Source organism: Vanacampus margaritifer, chromosome 13, assembly GCF_051991255.1.
Source record: "Vanacampus margaritifer isolate UIUO_Vmar chromosome 13, RoL_Vmar_1.0, whole genome shotgun sequence".
NCBI lineage: Eukaryota > Metazoa > Chordata > Actinopteri > Syngnathiformes > Syngnathidae > Vanacampus > Vanacampus margaritifer.
In genome coordinates this window covers 996794-1019000 of record NC_135444.1, presented here as the reverse complement: position 1 = coordinate 1019000, position 22207 = coordinate 996794, and the positions used below count along the sequence as shown (strand labels likewise).

Here is a 22207-nt window from a genome sequence, read left to right as displayed (position 1 = left end):
CGTTTGGTCATTATCCTAGCCCTTTTAACTGGGTTTCCTAAGCCATTGACATTCAAGGAGTGTATTTTAATTTCTTCTTGGTGAGTGATCATAAACCTTTTCAATACTGTCCATCATAAAAATCTTCCTCAGGCTTTCTGCTAATACAACATGAACATGCAAAACTACAAGCGAAGTCTGCATTGTTTGCGCATGCGTGAAAATCAGCTTTTGAAAAAAACTTGCTACCAAACAAAGCCGTCATTTGAATGGCAGCGAATAGAGTACTGAAAGTGTTTGCGTAACTGCACACCTTAAAGCTTGCAAGCATTGTTTAAACGGTGTTCAGCCTTAAGGGACAAAACGACAGGTGCACTTGGTGCCATTCTTAACTGTTGTTATGGAGTTTATCGGCAAAAAAACACTATTGCAATGCAAAACAGAAGTGTACGCTTGTAAACCTCCGTTCACTCTTCCCAATTTCCAGACAGAAAAGAAAGATCCAAACGGACGTATAAAAGGCTAAAATAGATTTTTTTTTTGAAAACACATTTATTTTGTCAATATCCTGAAAGCGAGGAAACAGATGGAAGCATCACAAAGCTTGCTAGCGGACGTACGTGTAACCAAACTAATGGAGTGACAGTCATTTAAGAACCCGCTTTTAGCCCCAATTGACCCCTTCAGGGAAGAAAGCTCCTACCCGTTCTCTTGATCTTGAAAGTGCACACATTCAATCAAATAATAAGCACTTTAATAGGCTTAACTGTCGTGTCCCGGCAAAGTGTAGTCAGTAACGGCATGCTATTCATGTTTGAAATAGATTCAATGAAAAACATCAACTTTCCAACGGTTCAAATGGTCCAAATCAGCGCTTCCCCCGTTACACTCCATTAGTTTTCAATAACAAGTTGGTAGTAGGCTACCAGCCGGCCTACCCATAATGCGCCGCGCTGCCGAGATGCGCACTTAGGTTATTAATCCAACATGAACATACCAAACTGTTAGAATTAAATACAAATTAAAATATAGCGACGTCGATATAGAGAAGCCAACAACCCACCACCCATATTGGCCCTCTTTCTGTTTTGAGGGGGAAAATCTCCCTTAAAGAGAGGGCACCTTTACAGTAATGAGAATTAACACCCCACCAAGGCCACATTTGTGTTGCCTTCACATTCAGCAAAACACCATTCCACACTGTCTTTTTCCCCCGGAGCTGGTATTCTTACAGTCATCCTTGCGCTCTTCTGATAACCTACTCCGTGTGCCTGTTTCCCGTGTTCTTCCACGTCGCGGACCCGGTCGTTTCTTCCTCATGACAGTGGCCATCCCGGCTGACAGCCGCCGCGTTGTCCACCTCGTATCCTATTTCCATTAGGTCGTTAGTTGCCTCATCCGCGCTGTCATATGTTTTCGCACCTCTGGTCCAGTGGATGCGCATCTTGTTAAGAGGAGTCTAGAATTGGATGCCTTCTTTCTTTAAGACTTTCTTCACATTGACATATGCTTTGCGTTGTTGTAGCATCCTCTCGTAATAATCATGATCAAAATAAATCAGGTGGCTGTCTAAGTGACAACTTTCTTCTCCCACGCCTTTCTCAAATTCATCTCTTTCACCATAAGCTGCTGAAAAAAGACAACAATCGATCTGGGCTATCGGTCGGGTTTCGGCTTCAGGCCAAGGGGTCGGTGTGCACATTGAATTTGTAGATCAAACTCAAGCGAAAATTCTTTACGGAGCCACTTATCCATAAACTGCACATTGGGCCATTTTTGGCCACACCAGGTGAAATATTTCAAACCTTTATTTGTTTCAATGTTGATGACTTAAGCAGAAAGAGACAAAAATGAAAAATACAGTATTTCAGAAAGTTTAAATATCATGGTGAGGAGTGGGCCAATATCTCAATACTCAACTCAACTTAATTTATGAAGCACTTTAAAACAAGCATTGCTGTATGCAAAGTGCTGTACATGGAACAGAATTCAGTCATCCAGTAAAGATAAACAAAACAAAAACAACAAAACAAACATTACAATAAAGTTGACATCAATAAATTAATAAGAAGTGGCTAAGTGAATGAAAAAATAAAATAAACATCAAATTCATAACACACAATATAGAAACACCACAAAACACTGTGACAATGCTATGTCTCATGGTGAGCCAAAAGCCCAAAAATACAGACAGGTTTTAAAAGTAGATAGAGAGGGAGATTGCCTAACAAAAATTCCGGAAGGTCGTTCCAAAGGAAGGGACCGGCAAACTGCAAAGCCTCGATCCCCACTAAGCCTCCGCTTTGTCCTGATACCTCCAGTTGTGTCTGGTCAGCTGACCTGAGGCACCGGGTAGGTGCGTAGGGGTGCAGGATTTTAGCGAGGTAAAATAGGGCAAGACCATTTAGAGATTAAAAAACAAATAAAATAATCTCAAAATAGACTCTAAATTGCACGGGCAAACCAGTGAAGGGAGGCCAGGATAGGGGTTTTGTGCTCCCTCTTACGGGCACCAGTTAGCATTTTGGATCAGCTGGAGATGCTTGAGGGAGGACTGGCTGATTCAAAGATACAGTGAATTACAGTTATCCATCTGAGATGTAACATAGGCATGGATTACTGTTTGTAAGTGCTGCTAAAGATAGGAGAGTTCTTTACCTTAGCCAGCTGCCTAAAATGAAAAAAAGCTGGATTTGACAACAGCACCCATTAGTGATACTTTTTATCACCCGATCAATTGGTATGCCCCTGCTAAGTATCTATATTTTTAATACAAAGTTTTTATGCAGCAACTCTAAAGGCTCCTTCATTGTTCATTGCTTATTGAGCCAATTTCTTGTTGGTCCACTAGGGGTGCGCCTCACAAGAGCAGTTGGGGAATGTGCAGAAGTTGTGAGGTGAAGAAAACAAAACAATGGAAGAAAACTTGGCGGAAGCAAGCAAAAGACAGAAGTTAAAAGATCCACCTGCAGCATATAAGTAAAAAGTGTGGATGCATTTTGTCTTTTGTAGTAATGCGGATGGAATAAAGCTGGAGATAGACTTTGCTATATGGAAGAACTGTCGTAACAAAAGGTACACTGAAAACACAAAAAAATATGCACAGTCACTTGGAGCAGCATCACCAAGAGCTAAAAGAGAACCTAGAACCTGTGCCTGTTAGCTTGCCTCCTGGCCAGACCACCGTGGGTTCTCTACTTCAAGTAAAACTCCTTTTTAATTCTCCCTGGGCAAAGCCGATCAAGCACAGAATCTCTGTGGGATCTAGTATAGTTGAAAATAATGTTTTTTTCTCCGTTATGCACACTTTGGAGCCATTATTCGTACTCAGGAGCCATGCATGAAATACCAGTCGAAAACATTTCATTCACATATGCCAATTCCAACTTGGTGCGAGGAGACCAGGGTGCAAGTAATTGTCGGAAGAAGTAAGCCTTACTTACGATGGATGATCTTTTATTACCATCACTCTGCATTTTATCAGCGCTAAATCAAACGCGCTCCAAATCCGTGAAATGCATGTAACCCACAATGGCGCGCACATTGCAGAAGTACTTTAGAGAGCAGTGGACGAATTGGAAAATTGACACGAAAAAGCCTGTCGTCGTGACCAATAATGCCTCATATAACCGTAACAGTGGACCCTAACCTACCAACAGGTACAATGTTTTGCCCATGTACACGTCACAAGATGCTTGAAGGTGGCCGCAGTCGCCAGGCTTTTTGACAAGATTTGAAGTTCTCACAGTATATATATACAGAAATAGGCACAAAGACAGTGAAAAAGAACCAAACTCTACTTGGCTTACCTCCACACAAGGTCATCGTGGATGTTTTTGGAATACGGACTTCCTCTTTGTGGGAGGTGCCTGTAACACCTCTGCAGCGAGTTTTCCAGGAAGCATCCTAACTAGAGATAGACCGATGTTTTTTCCCCCTTCACAGGCGATACTCATTTGTCGATCTCATAACAGCACTCCAGGGTTCAAATACAAACTCCAACTCTTTGTTGAATTTTTTTTCATCATGTTCTAATTGAAAGACTTTTCAGATTTGCAAAATTTTTGTTTTTTTGGATGTGTTTTTTTTAAACATCATAACCAGGGTTGGACAAACTTTTTGGCTCAGGGGCCAGATTGATCTTCAAAATTTGACAGGCAGTCCAGTCCAGACTGTCCCACAACATCCAGAGCCTTAACATGGCGGCCGTGGCTCAGGGTGTAGAGACGGTCGTTCAGTAACCAGGTCGGCTGTTCGATACCCGCTCTCTCGTCCTGTCGTTGTCCTTGGGCAAGGCACTTCACACACTTTGCCTCCAGTGTTACTCACACTGGTGTATGGAAAATGCGAATGTTTGGTGCTGGTCGGAGGGGCTGTAGGCGCACACTGGCAGCCACGCTTCCGTCATTCTGCCCCAGAGCAGCTGTGGCTACTTCAGTAGTTTACCGCCACCAGAGTGTGAATGAGTGAGCGCACGAATAATGCACCCACTGTGAAACGTCTTTGAGTGTCCAAAAAAGCGCTATATAAATCTAATGCATTAGTAGTAGTAGTAGTAGTAGTAGTAGTAGTAGTATTAACAAGCTCCATGTTGGATCTCATCCACCTGGCAGCTACTAAGTAATGGTAAATGGCCTGCTTTTTATATAGCGCTTTAACTACACCATATGGCGGCCAAAGCGCTTTACAATGCCTCACAATGGCCGAGTACTGCCACGCAGGGCACTACTACCAGGACCATAGGGAGCAAATCGGGGTTCAATGTCTTGCTCAAGGACACTTTGACATGGTAACCAGAGGTGAGCATCGAACTCACAACCTCACGGATTTTAGACCACTCAACCACTGAGCCATGTCGCCCCACTTTAAGTTCATGCAATTTTTTATGTCAAACTGTCACTAGGCTAATATATAAATGAATTGAAATTTTCTTTTAAGTGTCTCTCCTTTCACTCATAGGTGAAGCATCTTGATGGTCTAGTTCCATTCCCAGACTCCAGTGATAAAGATATCCTCTATTTTAAGTTGTCCTGGGACACCAAGACTTTCAAGATGGTAGATTCAGCAGCTGTATTGCCAACTTCCACCCCTCCTTGTCGTCCCAAACCCTACCACCCCAATTCATCTCCCAGCTCACTGCCTTTGGCCACTCCTGCATCTCGAAGAGTGAACAAGCAAGGTTTGCCTACACCAAACCCTGCTGTCATACAACAGGCAGCTTCAGCAGATCTCCAATACACTGAAGCCACCATGAGCGCAGAAAAGGTTGGTGGCCTGGAGGCTGAGTCACTGCACTCAGCGACCAAACTGTCAGCTTCAAAATGTCTCAGCAACAAGAGAAGAAATGCATCACCCAGGACACCGGCAGTCCGCAAACGGTTGGAGCTTCACAGTGAGTAGATTGCTGTTTAAAGATTTTGAACAAAGTTACACAAACAGCTGCCAACTGTTACGGATTCTCCGTATTTTCTTACGGAAATCAATGAATGCTGCCGCGTTCCAGCCGTAACACGAATGAGCCGCTTGCTCCAGTGATGTAAATGCGTCACTGTTCATTTATGAGGTTAAGGGGCTAAGAAATGCATTATGTCAATGAGATACAAGGACAAACGTGTGTAGTTCAAAACTCTTTACTTGAACACGCCAACACCTTCTGCGGTATAATTGGTTCTTTTGTTCTCTTCTGTTTCACATTGTAACGTTGTGGGTAACATCAAGCGAGTTTGCCCTCTACTGGGGAACCTTTAATTACAATAACATGTATTTAACACATTCACTATCAGTATACCACATCTCCCCACCTTTAAGCAAAAACAAGTCTACAGTAGGGATGGGTTCCAAAAAAACTGTACTTTTTGTGGTATGGATCGATTTGGGTCGGTACTACTGATTTGGTGTAAAATCAAACGGTGCCATGTTTTGGTTCTGAAGCACGTCGTTTTAAGTTGTGACTGCGGGAGTATATGAGTTGACAATTTTACATGGCGCACTTCAACGCAACATTACACATACCCGGCGTACTGACGTCACCCTTGCGCAAGATTTCACATGTGAAGAACGAGGCAGAGGATGTGTTCGGGTCTCGCGGGTCCGGTGGTGGCGACGGGTGGTGAGCGGGTGCTGGTGGCGGTTTGGCTGAAAGGACGCCCGCCCGCCCCGCGGAATCCGCCGCCCCCTCGTTTACTCGCCGCCGTCTCGGTCCGCCCCACGGTGTCCAATCAACCTGGTCCAGGCCAGGGGCATGGCGACGCCTACATTTCCGGGTTTGGAAACGAGCGAGATTTTTCCGCTACCACTACCTAGACAAAAACAAACGTAAGTAGGCAGAGTGATGAGTGACAAACTTGGCAGACCTGGAGTGGTATGTATTCACTTTATTTTTTATTTTTAAACAGTTGTTGAACTGTACCAAAACAACAGAAGACAGCAGTATCGTTTAGCATTCACCATGTGACCCGCTCGAACCAGCTGAAGTTAACTAATGATGGCCCGAACTAACCTAGCAATAGCGAGTGATTCGCTCAAGGGAGTTCTCCACAATATCAATCTGGGACTGCGCCAAGGAGATTTGCTCGGGAAAGGCAAGACATTCTGTTCAATACTTCAAGCTGATTGGACGATTCGGCATCATGTGTACGGCTACCTAACTTTGGTTTTGATCAACCACGACAACGGATGAAAATGTCGTCTTCGTTGTCGTCGTAGGGGGGAAAAAAAGCACAAACATCTTTACCAGCTAAAAATGCACCAAGCGCCTCTCCCTGTTCAACATTCCACAAGGGAACGGTGAGTAATTCTGCCAGAACAGAATTGCAGCGTCCATTCGTCTGTTAGGTTTGTTTGTTCCCCATGGCGTCGGCGCTTTCTGGTTTCGTCATAGCTGCATATGCCGCTCCCAAACACAATACCGCTTTGTGATTGGTCCATCGCATCAGTGGAAATCAGCGGGCTCGGTACAAGATGTATTTTTCTGAGTTTATGAATTCACAAATACGGCGAGAATTCAGCTTGCAGAGGCCCGAACGGGTTACCACTGTAAATTTCTCGGGACAGTTTATTACCTAGCAGCCAATTTGGGGATTTTACTTACCATTACTCTTTCTATTAACAGCAGCTGCAGTCTAATTAATTACCTAAAAAAATAATGGTTGAGATATGAGCAAGTTATTCACTTAATAGTTTCAAATCCGTCCTCAAAACCAACATACATTGCGTTGTGTTCAACAGTTAAAACGCGTGTGGCAGTTAGCATGGCATCTAGCTTGTTGCGTTTTGATCACGGCAGATAAAAGCCTTTTTTAAATAGTTTTAATTGGCCAGGGGTAGCTGTCTGTGTAGCGGACATTGAGTTTGATGATCTGTGCCGTGTTCTCAGTATTGTATTTGTGTTGATTAACAGCTTCAAAGTTAGCACACAATGCCAAAGTATCCCTTCAACCTTCGTGGTCTTCTTCGGCTGTCCTAATGAAGTACGTCATTTTGTGGGTGCGGCCCAGTGTACCCCCCAGTGTTCACACAGAGACACTTGTGTGGAAACTCCGGTTAAATTGGAGCTACTTCTAAATTTACCTGACACACTGTTGTATTGAATTTAATTATTTGCACTTGCCTTGAAAATAACTTTTACAAGTTCTTTTCAAGGCTGTGGACTGGTGGGGTGCCTGGCGGGCCTGCCGTGCCCTGTTCTGCTGCTTGAGGCGCGGGCACTCCTGGGTTTGCTCTACGGCCGGTGGCCCCTGCGGGGCCCGGGGGTTGTTCCTTAGCGCTGCCGTGGCCTGGGAGGCCCTGGGGTGTTGTGCTTGCTTTGTCCTGGCCGGGGTCGATGGCTCCCCTCTTTGGTGGAGGTTTGCATGCATGCCAGATCCACCACACCAGCATCTATCGAAATTTAAACACAATCTGCTTCTTCCTCTGGCCGTTGAATCGGTGGAGGCTGATGTCTGTGGATCTCACTCTGCTTCATCTATCCTTCCTTCCTTTCCTCAGTCGTTCCTTTGGTCTCTTGAGGTCTCCCTAATTTGTTGGAATTTAGATGTTTCTGGGGTTGGTGAAAGATTCTGGTGAATTAATGATTACACATTTACACGCACGCACACATGCACATACTCACGCGTGCTAACGCACGTACAAAAAAAAAAAAAACAGAGGAAAAAAAAAAAAGGAGCGCATTGATGATGACATGTCTTATCGGTAAGATTACCGAATGAACCTAAATTAACTGATTTAATTCATTTAAACTTTTCTCCACTTCTGGATAACATTTATAGTGACTTGGAGCGCTGGAATAATCTTCCTATTTCTCTAATAGGACGAATAGCCACCATTAAAATGAAAGTTTTACCTAAAATAAACTATTGTTTCTCAATGATTCCATTTAAACCTACGGCTAAATGGTTCCAGTTGTTGGACTCAGCCGTAACAAAATTTTACTGGAATAAAAAAAAAAGCAAAGATTAGTCTATCTACTCTTCAGAAAAGCAAATCCAAAGGTGGTCTAGAGGCACCAAATTTTATGTACTACTATATAGCTAACCAGCTACAATATATCGTTCTATGGGCACAACCCAACAGAGACACTAACTGTTGGTTGGAACTAGAACAGAAGGATTGTAATAACCTCAGACTTCGAGATTTACTCTTTATTACAACATCAATTAAGCGCCATAATTGTTTTAAAAACCCAATGATTTCCGCCACCGTGACTGCCTGGTGGAAGGCACTAGAATTGACAAAAGCCCAACTGGAGCCCTGTGGACTTTCTCCCCTATGGCATAACCCCGACTTTCAACTTAACAACCAACCGTTTCATTTAGCTGTGTGGGAGCAGAAAGGAATTACACATCTCCACCATCTCTTCTCAGATAATATGTTTATTTCATATACATCCTTGCTCCAAAAATACAATATAGAAAACGGAAATTTTTTACATTATCTACAAGTTAAAAATATGATAAAGAAAAAAATTCCAACACTTTGGGGTACGCTCCAACCGCCTGTTTTAGCTAAAGATATTAACAAGCTTTCTCCGACAACAACAAAAAAACTTTCAAAAATATATAAGTTACTTTCATATACTGATAAAATGTCTTTACCCATTTTAAAATGGGAGACAGACTTGTCTATAGCTCCGGAATCTGACTTTTGGATTCAAGTTTGTGAAAATGCATTTAAAATGACAAAACACACAAATTTACAACTTATCCAATATAAAATTATCCATAGAACATACATTACTCAATATGTGATGAAGAAAATGGGACTCTCCGACTCCGACATTTGTCTCCAGTGTTTACAAAACACTACAGACACTTATTTTCATGCTTTATGGTTATGCACTCCGGTTATGTATTTCTGGACTAAAGTCTTAGAAAAACTTTCCGCTATCTTGGACTGTAGGATACCTTTATCTCCAAATTTGTGTTTGCTAGGTGACCTAACAACAACTGACTTACCACATAAACAATTTCAATCAATTTTGGAGCAAGGATGTATATGATATAAACATATTATCTGAGAAGAGATGGTGGAGATGTGTAATTCCTTTCTGCTCCCACACACCTAAATAAAACGATTGGTTGTTAATTCGAAAGGGTTATGCCATAGGGGAGAAAGCCCACAGGGCTCCACTTGGGCTTTTGTAATTTCTAATGCCTTCCACCAAGCAGTCAGGGTGGCGGAAATCATTAAAAAAATTATGTCGCTTAATTGATGTTGTAATAAAGAGTAAATCTACAAGTCTGAGGTTATTACAATCCTTTTGTTCTAGTTCCAGCCAACAGTTAGTATCTCTGTTGGGTTGTGCCCATAGAACGATATATTGTAGCTGGTTGGCTATATAGTAGTACATAAAATTTGGTGCCTCTAGACCACCTTTGGATTTACTTTTCTGAAGAGTAGATAGACTAATCTTTGCTTTTTTTTTATTACAGTAAAATTTTGTAATGGCTGAGTCTAACAACTGGAACCATTTAGCCGTAGGTTTAATTGGAATCATTGAGAAAAAATAGTTTATTTTAGGTAAAACTTTCATTTTAATGGTGGCTATTCGTCCTATTAAAGAAATAGGAAGATTATTCCAGCATTCCAAGTCACTATGAATGTTATCCAGAAGTGGAGAAAAGTTTAAATGAATTAAATCAGTTAATTTAGGTGAGATTTTTATGCCTAAGTATTTTAAATTACCTATAGGAAATGAGTAGTGTGGGTCCTGACTTTGCAGTGTTCCATGAATTTTCTGTAATAGGTAGAAGTGTTAATTTTGTCCAGTTAATAGAATAATCTGATAACTGCTCTGTCCATTCTGAGAAACGAAATATGTGTGCGCTTTTCTACAGGCGAAAATGTCATGTGGACAGCTGCACGCACTGTTGTCACAACTCGTTACAGTAAAGCTGTTGTCACAGCTGGTATATGTATGTACTTTTATTTTGCAGGTGCCACAGGAAGTGTTACTTTAATCCTCATGTCGTGTGAGTGGGAACAAGTGTTGAAATTTAGCGTTGCCAGTGTCCAAAGCTAAATTGGCTGGAAGCTCATTTTGAAAGGTTCCACGTTGGTAAACATTGACTGGCATGATAATTACACACCTTTTGGCAAAATACACCGTTAAGAAAACAAAATATGTGACCTACGTGAATCGTGGCTAAGCGATGAGAAAGTGCGAACGTATGGTGACGGCGTGATGCTATCTTCCTGGCTAACTAAAGTCAAGTGTTAACCCTCCTGTCACAAACCACCTACAGTCTTACTATTTAAACACCACAATAACAATAAAAACTGTTAAACTTGTCATTGGGATAGACATGTTTTTTGTTTTTGCGCTTGACGTCAGGCCCCGTCATCGTGTAGTTTCAGAATTACTATGTGCGTGCACGCGTTCACGAGCGTGCGTCTGTGAAGCTACCGCTGCACATATTACTTTTGTCAATGTCTGTCTGTCTGTCTATGTAGCTGTCTGTCTATGTGAGGTGAGCAGTGTGATAATCAGTGGTACTTTTCAACTTTTTCCCCATTAAACTATCAATAGTTTCAATCAATCAATTCATTCACCCATCCGCATTCATCCAGTTTTTTCTGTCTGTCTTTCTATAAATGTACAGTTTAAAAATTGTGCATTTCAATTTACGCACGTTTTTTCGCTATTCCTATCCCTATCCTATCCCAGTCCTAGTCCTATCCCAAGCAAATAGCAGGGTCCACTGTGTCCAAAATATATTGTAGTGATCTTTTTTTATTTTGTGCTCATTAACCTATTTGGAATTGAGTTAATCCAAAAGTAATAAATATTACTCAAGTTGCATTTTGTTAATATTACGGTACTTGTATTACGTTACTAACTAGATTTTTATCAGGTAACTATAAACTGTATCAGAATACATTTAAAAAGTAACCCTTCCAACCTCGCTTATACAGTATAATGCGATCATGTGACCATGCATAGATAGATGCTGTCTTTTAATTCTGCTTGATTTTGTTTTTCAAAATGCATCAAATTGAAGTGTTAAAATGTGAAATATTCCAAGGGAGCATGCTCCCAGACATCCTTAGAGGGTTGAATACAATTCTCACCTTCTTCAACCCTGATCAATTTTCATGCCAGGTATGCACCTGGTTTTACTACTCCCGAAACCCCCAATCTTGAGATGTGTAATTCCTTTCTGCTCCCACACACCTAAATAAAACGATTGGTTGTTAATTCGAAAGTCGGGTTTATGCCATAGGGGAGAAAGCCCACAGGGCTCCACTTGGGCTTTTGTAATTTCTAATGCCTTCCACCAAGCAGTCAGGGTGGCGGAAATCATTGGGTTTTTAAAACAATTATGTCGCTTAATTGATGTTGTAATAAAGAGTAAATCTAGAAGTCTGAGGTTATTACAATCCTTCTGTTCTAGTTCCAGCCAACAGTTAGTATCTCTGTTGGGTTGTGCCCATAGAACGATATATTGTAGCTGGTTGGCTATATAGTAGTACATAAAATTTGGTGCCTCTAGACCACCTTTGGATTTACTTTTCTGAAGAGTAGATAGACTGACTAATCTTTGCTTTTTTTTTTATTCCAGTAATATTTTCCAACAACTGGAACCAGTTAGCCGTAGGTTTAAATGGAATCATTGAGAAAAAATAGTTTATTTTAGGTAAAACTTTCATTTTAATGGTGGCTATTCGTCCTATTAAAGAAATAGGAAGATTATTCCAGCGTTCCAAGTCACTATGAATGTTATCCAGAAGTGGAGAAAAGTTTAAATGAATTAAATAAGTTAATTTAGGTGAGATTTTTATGCCTAAGTATTTTAAATTATCTATAGGAAATGAGTAGTGTGGGTCCTGGCTTGCAGGGTTCCATGAATTTTCTGTAATAGGTAGAAGTGTTGATTTTGTCCAGTTAATAGAATAATCTGATAACTGTGAGAATTTAGTTATTAAGTTAAATACTTCCCCTAACGAAATCGCCGGGTTTTCTAAATAAAGTAAAATATCATCGGCATATAGATTAATTTTATGTTCTGTTACCCCAGAGTGAATTCCTTGAATCCTTCATTCCTGGCGTATGGCTAATGCAAGTGGCTCAATAAATAGTGCAAATAATAAAGGGGATAGTGGGCATCCCTGTCTTGTGCCTCTGTAAAATAAAGCTCTTAGATATAATCCCTTAGTAGTAACTGTAGCTTTGGGAGAATCATATAATACTGACACCCAGTGGATAAATGATTTCCCAAAGCCAAATTTATTTAAAACAGCAAAGAGGAAGGACCAGTTAACTTTGTCGAAAGCTTTTTCTGCATCCAACGATATAATAACTGCCTTCTTATCATGCCGCTGTGACATGCTAATAAGGTTAAAGAGCCTCCTAATATTATTAGTAGAGTGACGATCTTTAATAAAGCCTGTTTGGTCGCTATGAATAATTGTCGAGATTACTGTTTCTAGTCTAGATGTGAAAGCCTTAGTAATAATTTTAATATCAGTGTTAATTAGTGAAATCGGACAGTAACTTGATGGAAGGGTGGGGTCTTTTTCTGGCTTTAATAAAAGTTTAATTGCTGCTGTATTCATGTGTGGACGTATGTAACCATTAGTTTTGATTTCTGTTACTACTCTTAAGAATAGCGGAGCAAGCATTAACCAGTAGTGCTTAAAAAATATAGCCATCTGGGCCAGGTACCTTGCCATTAGGCATACTATCTAGAGCACTGTACAACTCGTTTATAGTAAGTGGCGCCTCTAACATATCTTTATATTCAGTAGTTAACTGAGGCATATTTAAGCTACTGAGGAATGCCTCAATATGCTCAGGGTTAGGCTTGTTAGTTTCTGAGTATAGATGCTGTCTTTTAATTCTGCTTGATTTTGTTTTTCAAAATGCATCAAATTGAAGTGTTAAAATGTGAAATATTCCAAGGGAGCATGCTCCCAGACATCCTTAGAGGGTTGAATACAATTCTCACCTTCTTCAATCCTGATCCATTTTCATGCCAGGTATGCACCTGGTTTTACTACTCCCGAAACCCCCAATCTGAGGTTAGATTACCTTCTTTTTTTACACTTATTGTTTACTTTAATGCGTCTATTACGCTGTTTTCTGCCTTTAAATTTACTAATCATGTGCAATATTATTTTTAAAAAATTATCAGTGTGCACCCTACTGCACTGCAAAATTTTGTTTCATTGACAGTCACCGCAGTCATTTTAAGCATTAATTTTTTTCAGTAAAATTACCGGTAAACTCGACATGTCATACAAGTGCCGTGTCTTTGAATGTTTGAACTTCTATTTTATTTTTTGGTTCTCGAAGTTGGTCTAAAATTTTTGTATTAATGGTCTAAAAAGGTTTAAAAAAAAAAAAAAGGGGAAAAAAGTCTAAAATTTAACTTTTTGATTAATGCAAAAACCTTGTTCAAAGTACTCTTTCCATCTTCCCATCACACTTCTAGCATCTGTCAACACACTTCCATCCCTATCCTTAATTACCCTAACCTGCTGCACGTCCTTCCCATCTCTGTGTCTTTGCCTTGCCAACCTATGTAAATCACGCTCTCCCTCCTGACTGTCTAACCTCGTATACAAGCCATCGTAAGCCCTTTGTTTGGCCTTTGCCACTTCTGCTTTCACGTTACGCTGCATTTCCCTGTACTCCTGTCTACTTTCTTCAGTCCTTTCAGTGTCTCACTTCTTCTTAGCTAACCTCTTTCTCTGTATCCACTTCTGCACCTACTCATTCCACCACCAAGTCTCTTTGTCTCCTTTCCTTCCAGATGACACACCAAGGACTGTCCTACCTGTCTCCCTGATCACATTTGCTGATCTTTTTTCAGCTTCCATAATTTCTTCTTAATTTCTTTACTCGGTACTTTCAAGGGAATTCTTGTTAAACTGACATTTACCCATGTTTCTGTAAAATGGGTAAATGTCATGTTTCTGTAAAATGGGTAAAAGTCAGTTTTACAAGTATTGGCTTGAAACTATCGAGTATTCCAGCTAGTTTGAAGAGGTAGCCAGCAATAGGCACTCGGCTCGCAGCAAAGCATGCAAAAAAAGTATAAAGTTGGGGACTTGGGCGTGAAGGCCTTCGAGTCACACGCAAAAGCCTGAAAGCACCAGCTTGCTATCACTTGAAATTGGTCTAAACATTTTCTAAAAAGGCCTAAAAAAGGTCTACATTTTAACTTGGTGATTCCTTCAAGAACCCTGAGGCGGAGTCATGTGACCAGACACCATGTGTCTTCCATTGGAAGGAGACATCCAATGGACATACGTTAATTTCAAATGACAAGTCTGGCATCCAAGAGAAAACGAAAAATGTTTTAAATACCCTAACCCTTTTTCATTGGTCATTTAGGTACATAACTCGTCAGACGTTGAAGCTGAATGCAGAGCCCGATAAACTCTCGACTGCCACTTTTGGCCTAAAGCGTAATTGCAGCTTCTGTGTTAAACTCGTGCATAGTGCCACTCCACCCCTCCCCCACCCAAGAAACTGTGGCTGTGACACTGAAGGGAAGATACAAGGAGATAGGCACAGTTGGAGTAAAGAAGTCAGAGCACTTTGTACTCATTTGGGCATTGGTGGAGCTTGCATGATGTAGAAAAAGCATTTAAATTACCCTTTTGAACTGCGCACTGTACCATCAAAGGTTTTGAGCATTACAATCTTACATTTGACATATTTTCCCCATGTCCTTCTCATTTCAGGTCTAGATAAGTTTAAAGGATTTGAGCATTACAATCTTACGTTTGCCATCTTTTCCCCATGTTCTTCTCATTTCAGGTCTAGATAAGAAGTCGATGCCTTCCAGTGATGTATTGAGTCAGCTACTGGATGAAGAGCTAGAGTCAGAGGTGGAGTTGGCTAAAAAGTTATCGGTTCCTCCCCTTCAAGTGCTGCGCCTAACCCCATTCCGGAAGATGCATATAACACCTGCCAACCCACATTCTATCTCCCTAAAGCCTTCAGTTGTCAATATGAACAACAAAATGTCTGTCGCCGAGATGAACAGTCCTTCATCTCAAACCAATGCTGTTTCAACCATGTGAGTCAGTAGTTGCATCACATTTGTATTTTATTAGATCATTCTTTCTTCATCATCTTTGACCTAAAACCTAGCTAACTGGATGTCAACCACAGGCATGCTAGCGCTTCCTGCCTTCCTTAGCAGGATGATAAGCAGAGTTGCTAAATAGCTCAGTGTCAGGCAAGAAAATCACTCCCCTCTCGGCAAAATTCGCCATTATAAAAACAAAATAGGTGATTTCCGTGAATCGTGCAGATCTGATCAGAAAATGGTTCTGGGTGTAGGAAACCAGCAAGTGTATCAGTGAACTCAGTGAACTGAAGAATGCACTGATTTACGTGAGATCAAACGGTGCCATGTTTCGTTTGCAAAGCGCGTGTTTATGAGTTGTGACAGGAGTAGAAGTATTTGCAATTTTCTATGGCGTGCTTGAACGTAGCAGTGTTCATAACCATTAAGGCGCACCGTTTTGTAAGGCGCAGTCACAATCACTGGTGCTATTTCTGTGGCACTTTCTATTGGCGCATGTTTTTAAAAAGGCAGCGAACAAAACAAAATTGAGTTTGGTTGAAGTAACAATGTAAATGGTGAGTTCAGTTGTACTTGAAGTATATAACAATATTCTCGGGTTGCTTTTGATTAATCCTAATCCACAAATCAGTCATAGTCCTCATGATCTTCTGTATCAGAAACAAACAACTGGGCAAATTCTCCATCAAACACGCTGTGTTATTGTCAGTCAGTCTCGTTGTTGTGTCCTCGGAATTGATGCTGGCTTTTGCATTCGCCCAAGCATTCACGATCCATTGACAAATTGTGGCGTAACTTTCACTGTGTGCCTCCCAGTCTTGGTAAAGCTGTGTTCGGCAGCCTTCCCGGAATGATAGCAAGCTCTGCCTTCATTTGCCAAACTTTATTTTTTCACAGCAGCTGAGAGATGTGCACATTTGAGTCACGGAGATAAGGAAGGAAAGGTGATGCGTGGGAAAAAACAATCTGGTGTCTTTAGTATGTGGTGTGATCTGTTTAGCTACACTGCGTAGACTTGCACTACTTAAAAGTGACTTTTACGATGTCTGTTGCTGTAAGTGCACGTTGTTCAATAAAGCATTTAAAAAAGAAAGGAAAAAAAGGAAACAATACACTACTGTATGTAGTAGTTTAACCCTTTGCATTTGATATGTTTCATCTCCCTCACTCCCTGCGCGAGCAGACCGCTCTGTTTTGGAGGGAGCTGTCAATCAAACAATTAACTTGTAAGTGGCTTGTTAAGCTCTGAAACAAGCAAAAAAGAGGACGTGCTCACTGAACATGCATGCTTTAGTGCCATGGCGTAAGTTTGAACACAACATATCACGATTGGCAGAGTGAACACGTGCAGGGGGAGAGGAAGAGGAGGGGCTGGAGAGTTGACTCTTCAGTGCTCTCATGTCTGTCCTCAGTCAGGTCTGCCTTTCTTGTATATATATATATATATATATATATATATATATATATATATATATATATATATATATAAGCATTGTGTGCAGGAAGTCCTCTCACACAGTCAGTCAGATTTTGGACCTTGGTCCACACACAAGGCGCACCTCACTATTAGGCGCACCAATGATGGAAACATTGACAGACGACCACATAATTCGCTGACACACCACAGAGTAATTCCACTTCTTTCCTGGGACTGCAAGCGAGAGGACATTCTGTGTGAAAAATTCTACATGCATATGGGCAAATAGGTCAATGTGCAGATTTTCACTGCACGGCCCTTTTAATGCCAGCAAGGGCTGGTTTGACAAAGTTTAGCAATGCTTTGCACTTAAGTGTTTCTGTGCACAGAGAGGACTTCTTGTTCTTTTGAGTCCAACATTGACTGAATTAAACTTCAATTTATTATTTCTAAAAACTATCTTTATTTTTATATGGCCTATAGCAGGGGTTAGGCAACCCTGGTCCTCGAGAGCTGCAATCCTGTGTGTTATAGATGTCTCCCTCCTCCAACACTAAAACACACAGGACTGCGGCTCTCGAGGACCAGGGTTGCCTACCCCTGCCTGGCCTATAGGAAAATGTTTATACCGGCCCCAGAAAAGCTAAAGAAAATGGATGAATTGTCAGATTGAATTGATTTTGAAGCTGAAGAGATATTGTACGTTTTGCTACTACGCCGGTATAAAAGACTGAGGGCTGCTTTTCATGAATATCCTACAGGAGAGCCTCTAAAATCTACTCACAGTGTGGCGCCAATATCGAGTGCATAAAAAGGCCACTGGCCATGGCTTCAGGCTGTGCCGGACAGAGAGGTAGTTGAAATGCGCAAATGGCGTGGTGCTGCTCGGCGGGGTTATGGCAGAGAGGAGCACTACAGTACAATACTGTACCACAATTTGTGATGTGGCACGCACTTAAATATTAACTTGCACGCAAAATACAGCTTTTATGGACATCAGTCAGCCTTTGTTCGTATCTGCGAATGTTCGTAACTCGGATGTTCGTAACTAGAGGACTACCTGTACTCTGTAAATGAGAAAATGTAACGAGAGCTGCAAGTAGCTATGAAGGGCCCTCGCAGCTAGGTCCTCGTACATTGGAATTTTATGAAAATGGCACAATAACCGTTACATACGGATTTATTTATTTTTTGCTAGGTGTGATAAGTGTGCAGTTTCTTGAGTTTTCGTCCATCTCAAGACCCTCAAAATCAGTGTTCCTTTTTTTGTGTTGCTATGGCAACAGCTTCTCATGAAAAATCACAACAAAAAGTTTGCGTTTCAACATCTGAGCTATACTGAGATTTTCTACTGCCTGCATGGTCATTGAACGCACCTAGAGTCCACAGCAGAATGTGAACGAGTGCTTCCTTTTTTTTTTGTTTCTCCGCGATAAATACTTTTTTCTTACTATGAGACTGCCGCAAAGCAAAGCAGGCACATACTACTATCCTAGAAAAAATGGTTTATAATATCTTCTTTCCACTGATTTTTCTGCAAAAATGCAGCTTGTATCGTTGAACACACTGGCACAAATGAGGTATCAAAAGATGCGGCTCGATCTGACTTTCTGCGGCATTACTCTTCTCGGAATTCCGAGTTACCATGGCGACGCAATTCTCAAAACCCCCCCGCCAAAAAGTTCCATTGGAATGAATGGAGAAGGGGGAAAAACGTGCGCATACATTAACCGACAGATATGATTTTTAGCTCATTTTGTTGCAATTTTTCCCATCTTTAGCTCAGTTTCGATTTTTTTTTTTATAAGGAATGTTAACTCTCCCTTCTGTGCGGGGTTTAAGGAGTGAGCGAAATGGACGAAAAAAGGCTTTTAACATTGGTGTATTGCGTCTGCCAGAGTAGAGCAATCAACGTCAGAGTGAGGAGAGAAAAAATAAATAAATCTCGAAAAATCTCACTTCAACTCGTCACCGTGGTCATAATATTTGCTTACTAAACATAAAATTTTGACATTTTGTAGTCACAAGTGCCTTCTTTCAGACAAACCCACTTTTGTTTGGCAAAGGTGTCAATTAGTACCTTTTATTTCACTTTAAGTGAGGAGAAGTCACACTTTTCCGTCTATTAAACCCCATGTTATTTTGGCCGCCTTTTTCTCCTCATTTTTTTTTAAGTCAAAAGTTTTCTAAGGGTCTAATGTGGTCATTTTTCATCCGATATAAAAAATTAGAACATGCTCGCGTTCCCCAAAACCCTTGCCGTTCTAATGAGCTATTTCTGGAACCTGTATCTTGAACCGTTAAGTCTTGAGAGCCTTTTGTTCGAGGTGTGCGCTTTCTCATACAACTCAGTTTAAGCAAAATGTGTGTGCGTAATGTGTCCAACTAGTTAAAGACAAATGTGTGTGCGTGAATGTGCATGTTTGTTAAAGTGACACTAAGGAACTTACAGTTTGTTGATTATGGCTTAACCGCCACATTTCTTGATCAATTCCAACCATTCAAATTTTAAACTATTGTTCAACTCATTTCCAATTTATTTTTAAATGTTCAAAGTAAAAGCACATTGTATTTTTGTTTTTAAATGTAATGGAATGGACTGCTATTTAAATAGTGCTTTTTAGCTATACTGCTCCCGCTACCTTTTTAAAAACATACGCTAACATGCATGCTTGCGTATGGGTTAGCGTGAAAGCATTCAGCCGTATGTTTTAAGCTAGCGAATGTTTGACCATGCCTGCGCCCAATAATACCATATGTGTGTGTTAAATACACACGTAATGGCACACGTAACTGAGACTGGGCCTTTTATACGGTGCGTCTTATGGTCATGAAAATACGCTATCTTAGTTTTGATTTCAAACAAAAACAGAAGGTGCAGAGAGTTCCCAGAATCAGCAGCATGCATGAAGTCAACTGGAAATGTAAATAAATAGTTAACACAATTTTAAACTTAAACTTTTTGGCACTCAGATTTTTCATAATGGCCGATGCCAATATTCATCAAAATGCTGAATATCCATCCATCCATTTTCTACCGCTTATCCGGGGTTGGGTCACGGGGGCAGCAGCCTTACCAGGGAAGCCCAGACTTCCTTTTCCCCATTCAATTCAACCAGCTCCTTCGGCGGGATCCCATGACGCGCTCCTACGCCAGCCGAGAGCCGTAGTCTCTAGAGCTTGTCCTGGGTCATCCCCGGGGTCTCCCGCCGGTGGGGCATGCCTGGAACACCTCTCCAGGGGAGGCGTCCAGGAGGCATCTGAACCAGATGCCCAAGCCCCCTCAACTGGCTCCTCTCAACATGCAAGAGCAGTGTCTCGACTCTGAGTCCCACCCGGATGACCGAGCTTCTCACCTTATCTCGAAGGTACACCCTACAGAGAAAACAAATTTTCGGCCGTTTCTATCCAGGATTTTGTTCTTTCGGTCATGATCCACAGCTCGTGACCATAGGTGAGGGCAATAACGTAGATCGATTGGTAAAACGAGAGCCACACCACAACTGACGATACAAAGTCTGTTTTACTGCAGATGCTGCACCAATCCGCCTGTCGATCTCCCGCTCCATCTTGCCTTTACTCGTGAACAAAAAAAAGACCCTAAGATAGTTCAACTCTTCCACTTGGGGCAGGATCTCATCCCCGACCCGGAGAGGGCACCCCACCCTTTTCCGACTGAGGACCATGGTCTCGGATTTGGAGGTGCTGATCTTAATCCCAACCGCTTCCCCTTCGGCTGTGAACCGCTCCAATGAGACTTGAAGCCAACAGCACCACATCATCTGCAAAAAGCAGAGATGCAATGCTGGAGGGACCAAACTGGACCCGCTCAACGCGTTGGCTGCACCTAGAAATTCTGTCCATAAAGGTTATGAACAGAATCGGTGACAAAGGGCAGCCTTGACGGAGTTCAACCCTCACTGTAAATGAATCCAATTTACTGCCGGCAATTCAGACCAAACTCAGACACCGGTCGTACAAGGGCCAAACAGCCCGTGTCAGGTGGCTCCGTAGCCCTGTCTCTCGAAGCACCCACACACACACACACACACAAAGTTGATCATCAAACTGCGGTCCAGGATGTCCTGGTGCCAAGTGCACATATGGACACCCTTATGTTTGATGTTTGAACATGGTGCTCATTATGGACAATTTGTGATGAGCACAGAGGTCCAACAACAGAACACCACTCTGGTTCTGATGCCCCCCAGGAGCTGCTCTACGCCTCTCACTGTGGGCAACACCAGAATGGAAGAGAGTGCAACCTCTCTCGAGAAGATTGGTACCAGAGCCCAAGCTGTGTGTGTTGGCGAGTCCGATCATGTCTAGTCGGAATTTTTCTGCCTCACACACCAGCTTGAGCTTCTTCTCTGCCAGAGAGGTGACATTCCATGTCCCAAGAGAGCTACCTTCTGTAGTCGGGGATCGGATCGACTGCACACCCGACCCCTTTGGCCCCTCCTACAGGTGGTGAGCCCATAGGACCCAAGTTGCCTTTTTGGCTGTACCCGCCGGGCTTTCGAGCCCCATCTCCAGGCCTGACACTCGAGAGGAGGGCCCCGGTGACCAGCGTCCGGGCAAGGGAAATATTGATCCAAAATTTACATTCTTCATAAGGGGTCTTTTGAGCTGTGCTTTGTCTAGCCCCTCACCTAGGACCTGTTTGCCTTGGGTGACCTTGCCAGGGGCATAAAGCCACAAACAACATAGCTCCTAGGATCATTGGGACACACATACCCCTCCACCGGTAAGGTGACTGCTGAATATTGCCGCTGATTATCGTCCCAGTTCAGCCAGCTGAAAATCAGTCTATCCCTTAGGAAGTCCACTTAAAAAATACAGAAATTAAGGTAGTGAATGAAAAATCTGAATAGTTGAATCTGATGCCAACTTGCTCTGTCTTAAAACATTACATAACTGTCCAAAATGGTTTTATTTTGTAAGAATACAATTGCTCTAATCTGTGTTTTTTCATATTGTGTTTCTACCATGGTGGATGTTTTAAGGTTTGAGAAGGACGATGAGAACTCTCCAATGCTGCTAGTCACCACAATACCAAGGAGCTCAAAAAGGAAGTCCGCTCAACTAGTCTCTTCTCGGATCAAAAAACAATTGTGAGTTTAAAGACTTAAAGCTCAACCTTTAGGCAAAGTTATCTCAATTCACACTGACTGCGGAACGGCCGTGGTGCGTTTTATGTACGGCCGCAGCACGGACTGCAATTCACACCGCGTGAGCTGTCCGTGTCCCGAAATGTGCTCCCGCCAGACCA

The 22207-nt window shown here is 41.9% G+C and overlaps 1 protein-coding gene across 3 annotated transcripts in view; it reads left to right on the top strand.

The window, feature by feature from the left end:
• Positions 1-22207, top strand: part of orc1 (origin recognition complex, subunit 1) — an 87841-nt gene that overhangs the window by 23913 nt on the left and 41721 nt on the right. For 2 of the 3 annotated variants that reach the window (XM_077583194.1, XM_077583196.1), the window contains 3 exons: positions 4939-5371; positions 15245-15506; positions 21942-22049. In XM_077583194.1, the coding sequence (XP_077439320.1) occupies positions 4939-5371; positions 15245-15506; positions 21942-22049 (803 nt within the window). The remainder of the gene's footprint in view (positions 1-4938; positions 5372-15244; positions 15507-21941; positions 22050-22207) is intronic. The other variant, XM_077583195.1, reaches the window with a different exon arrangement.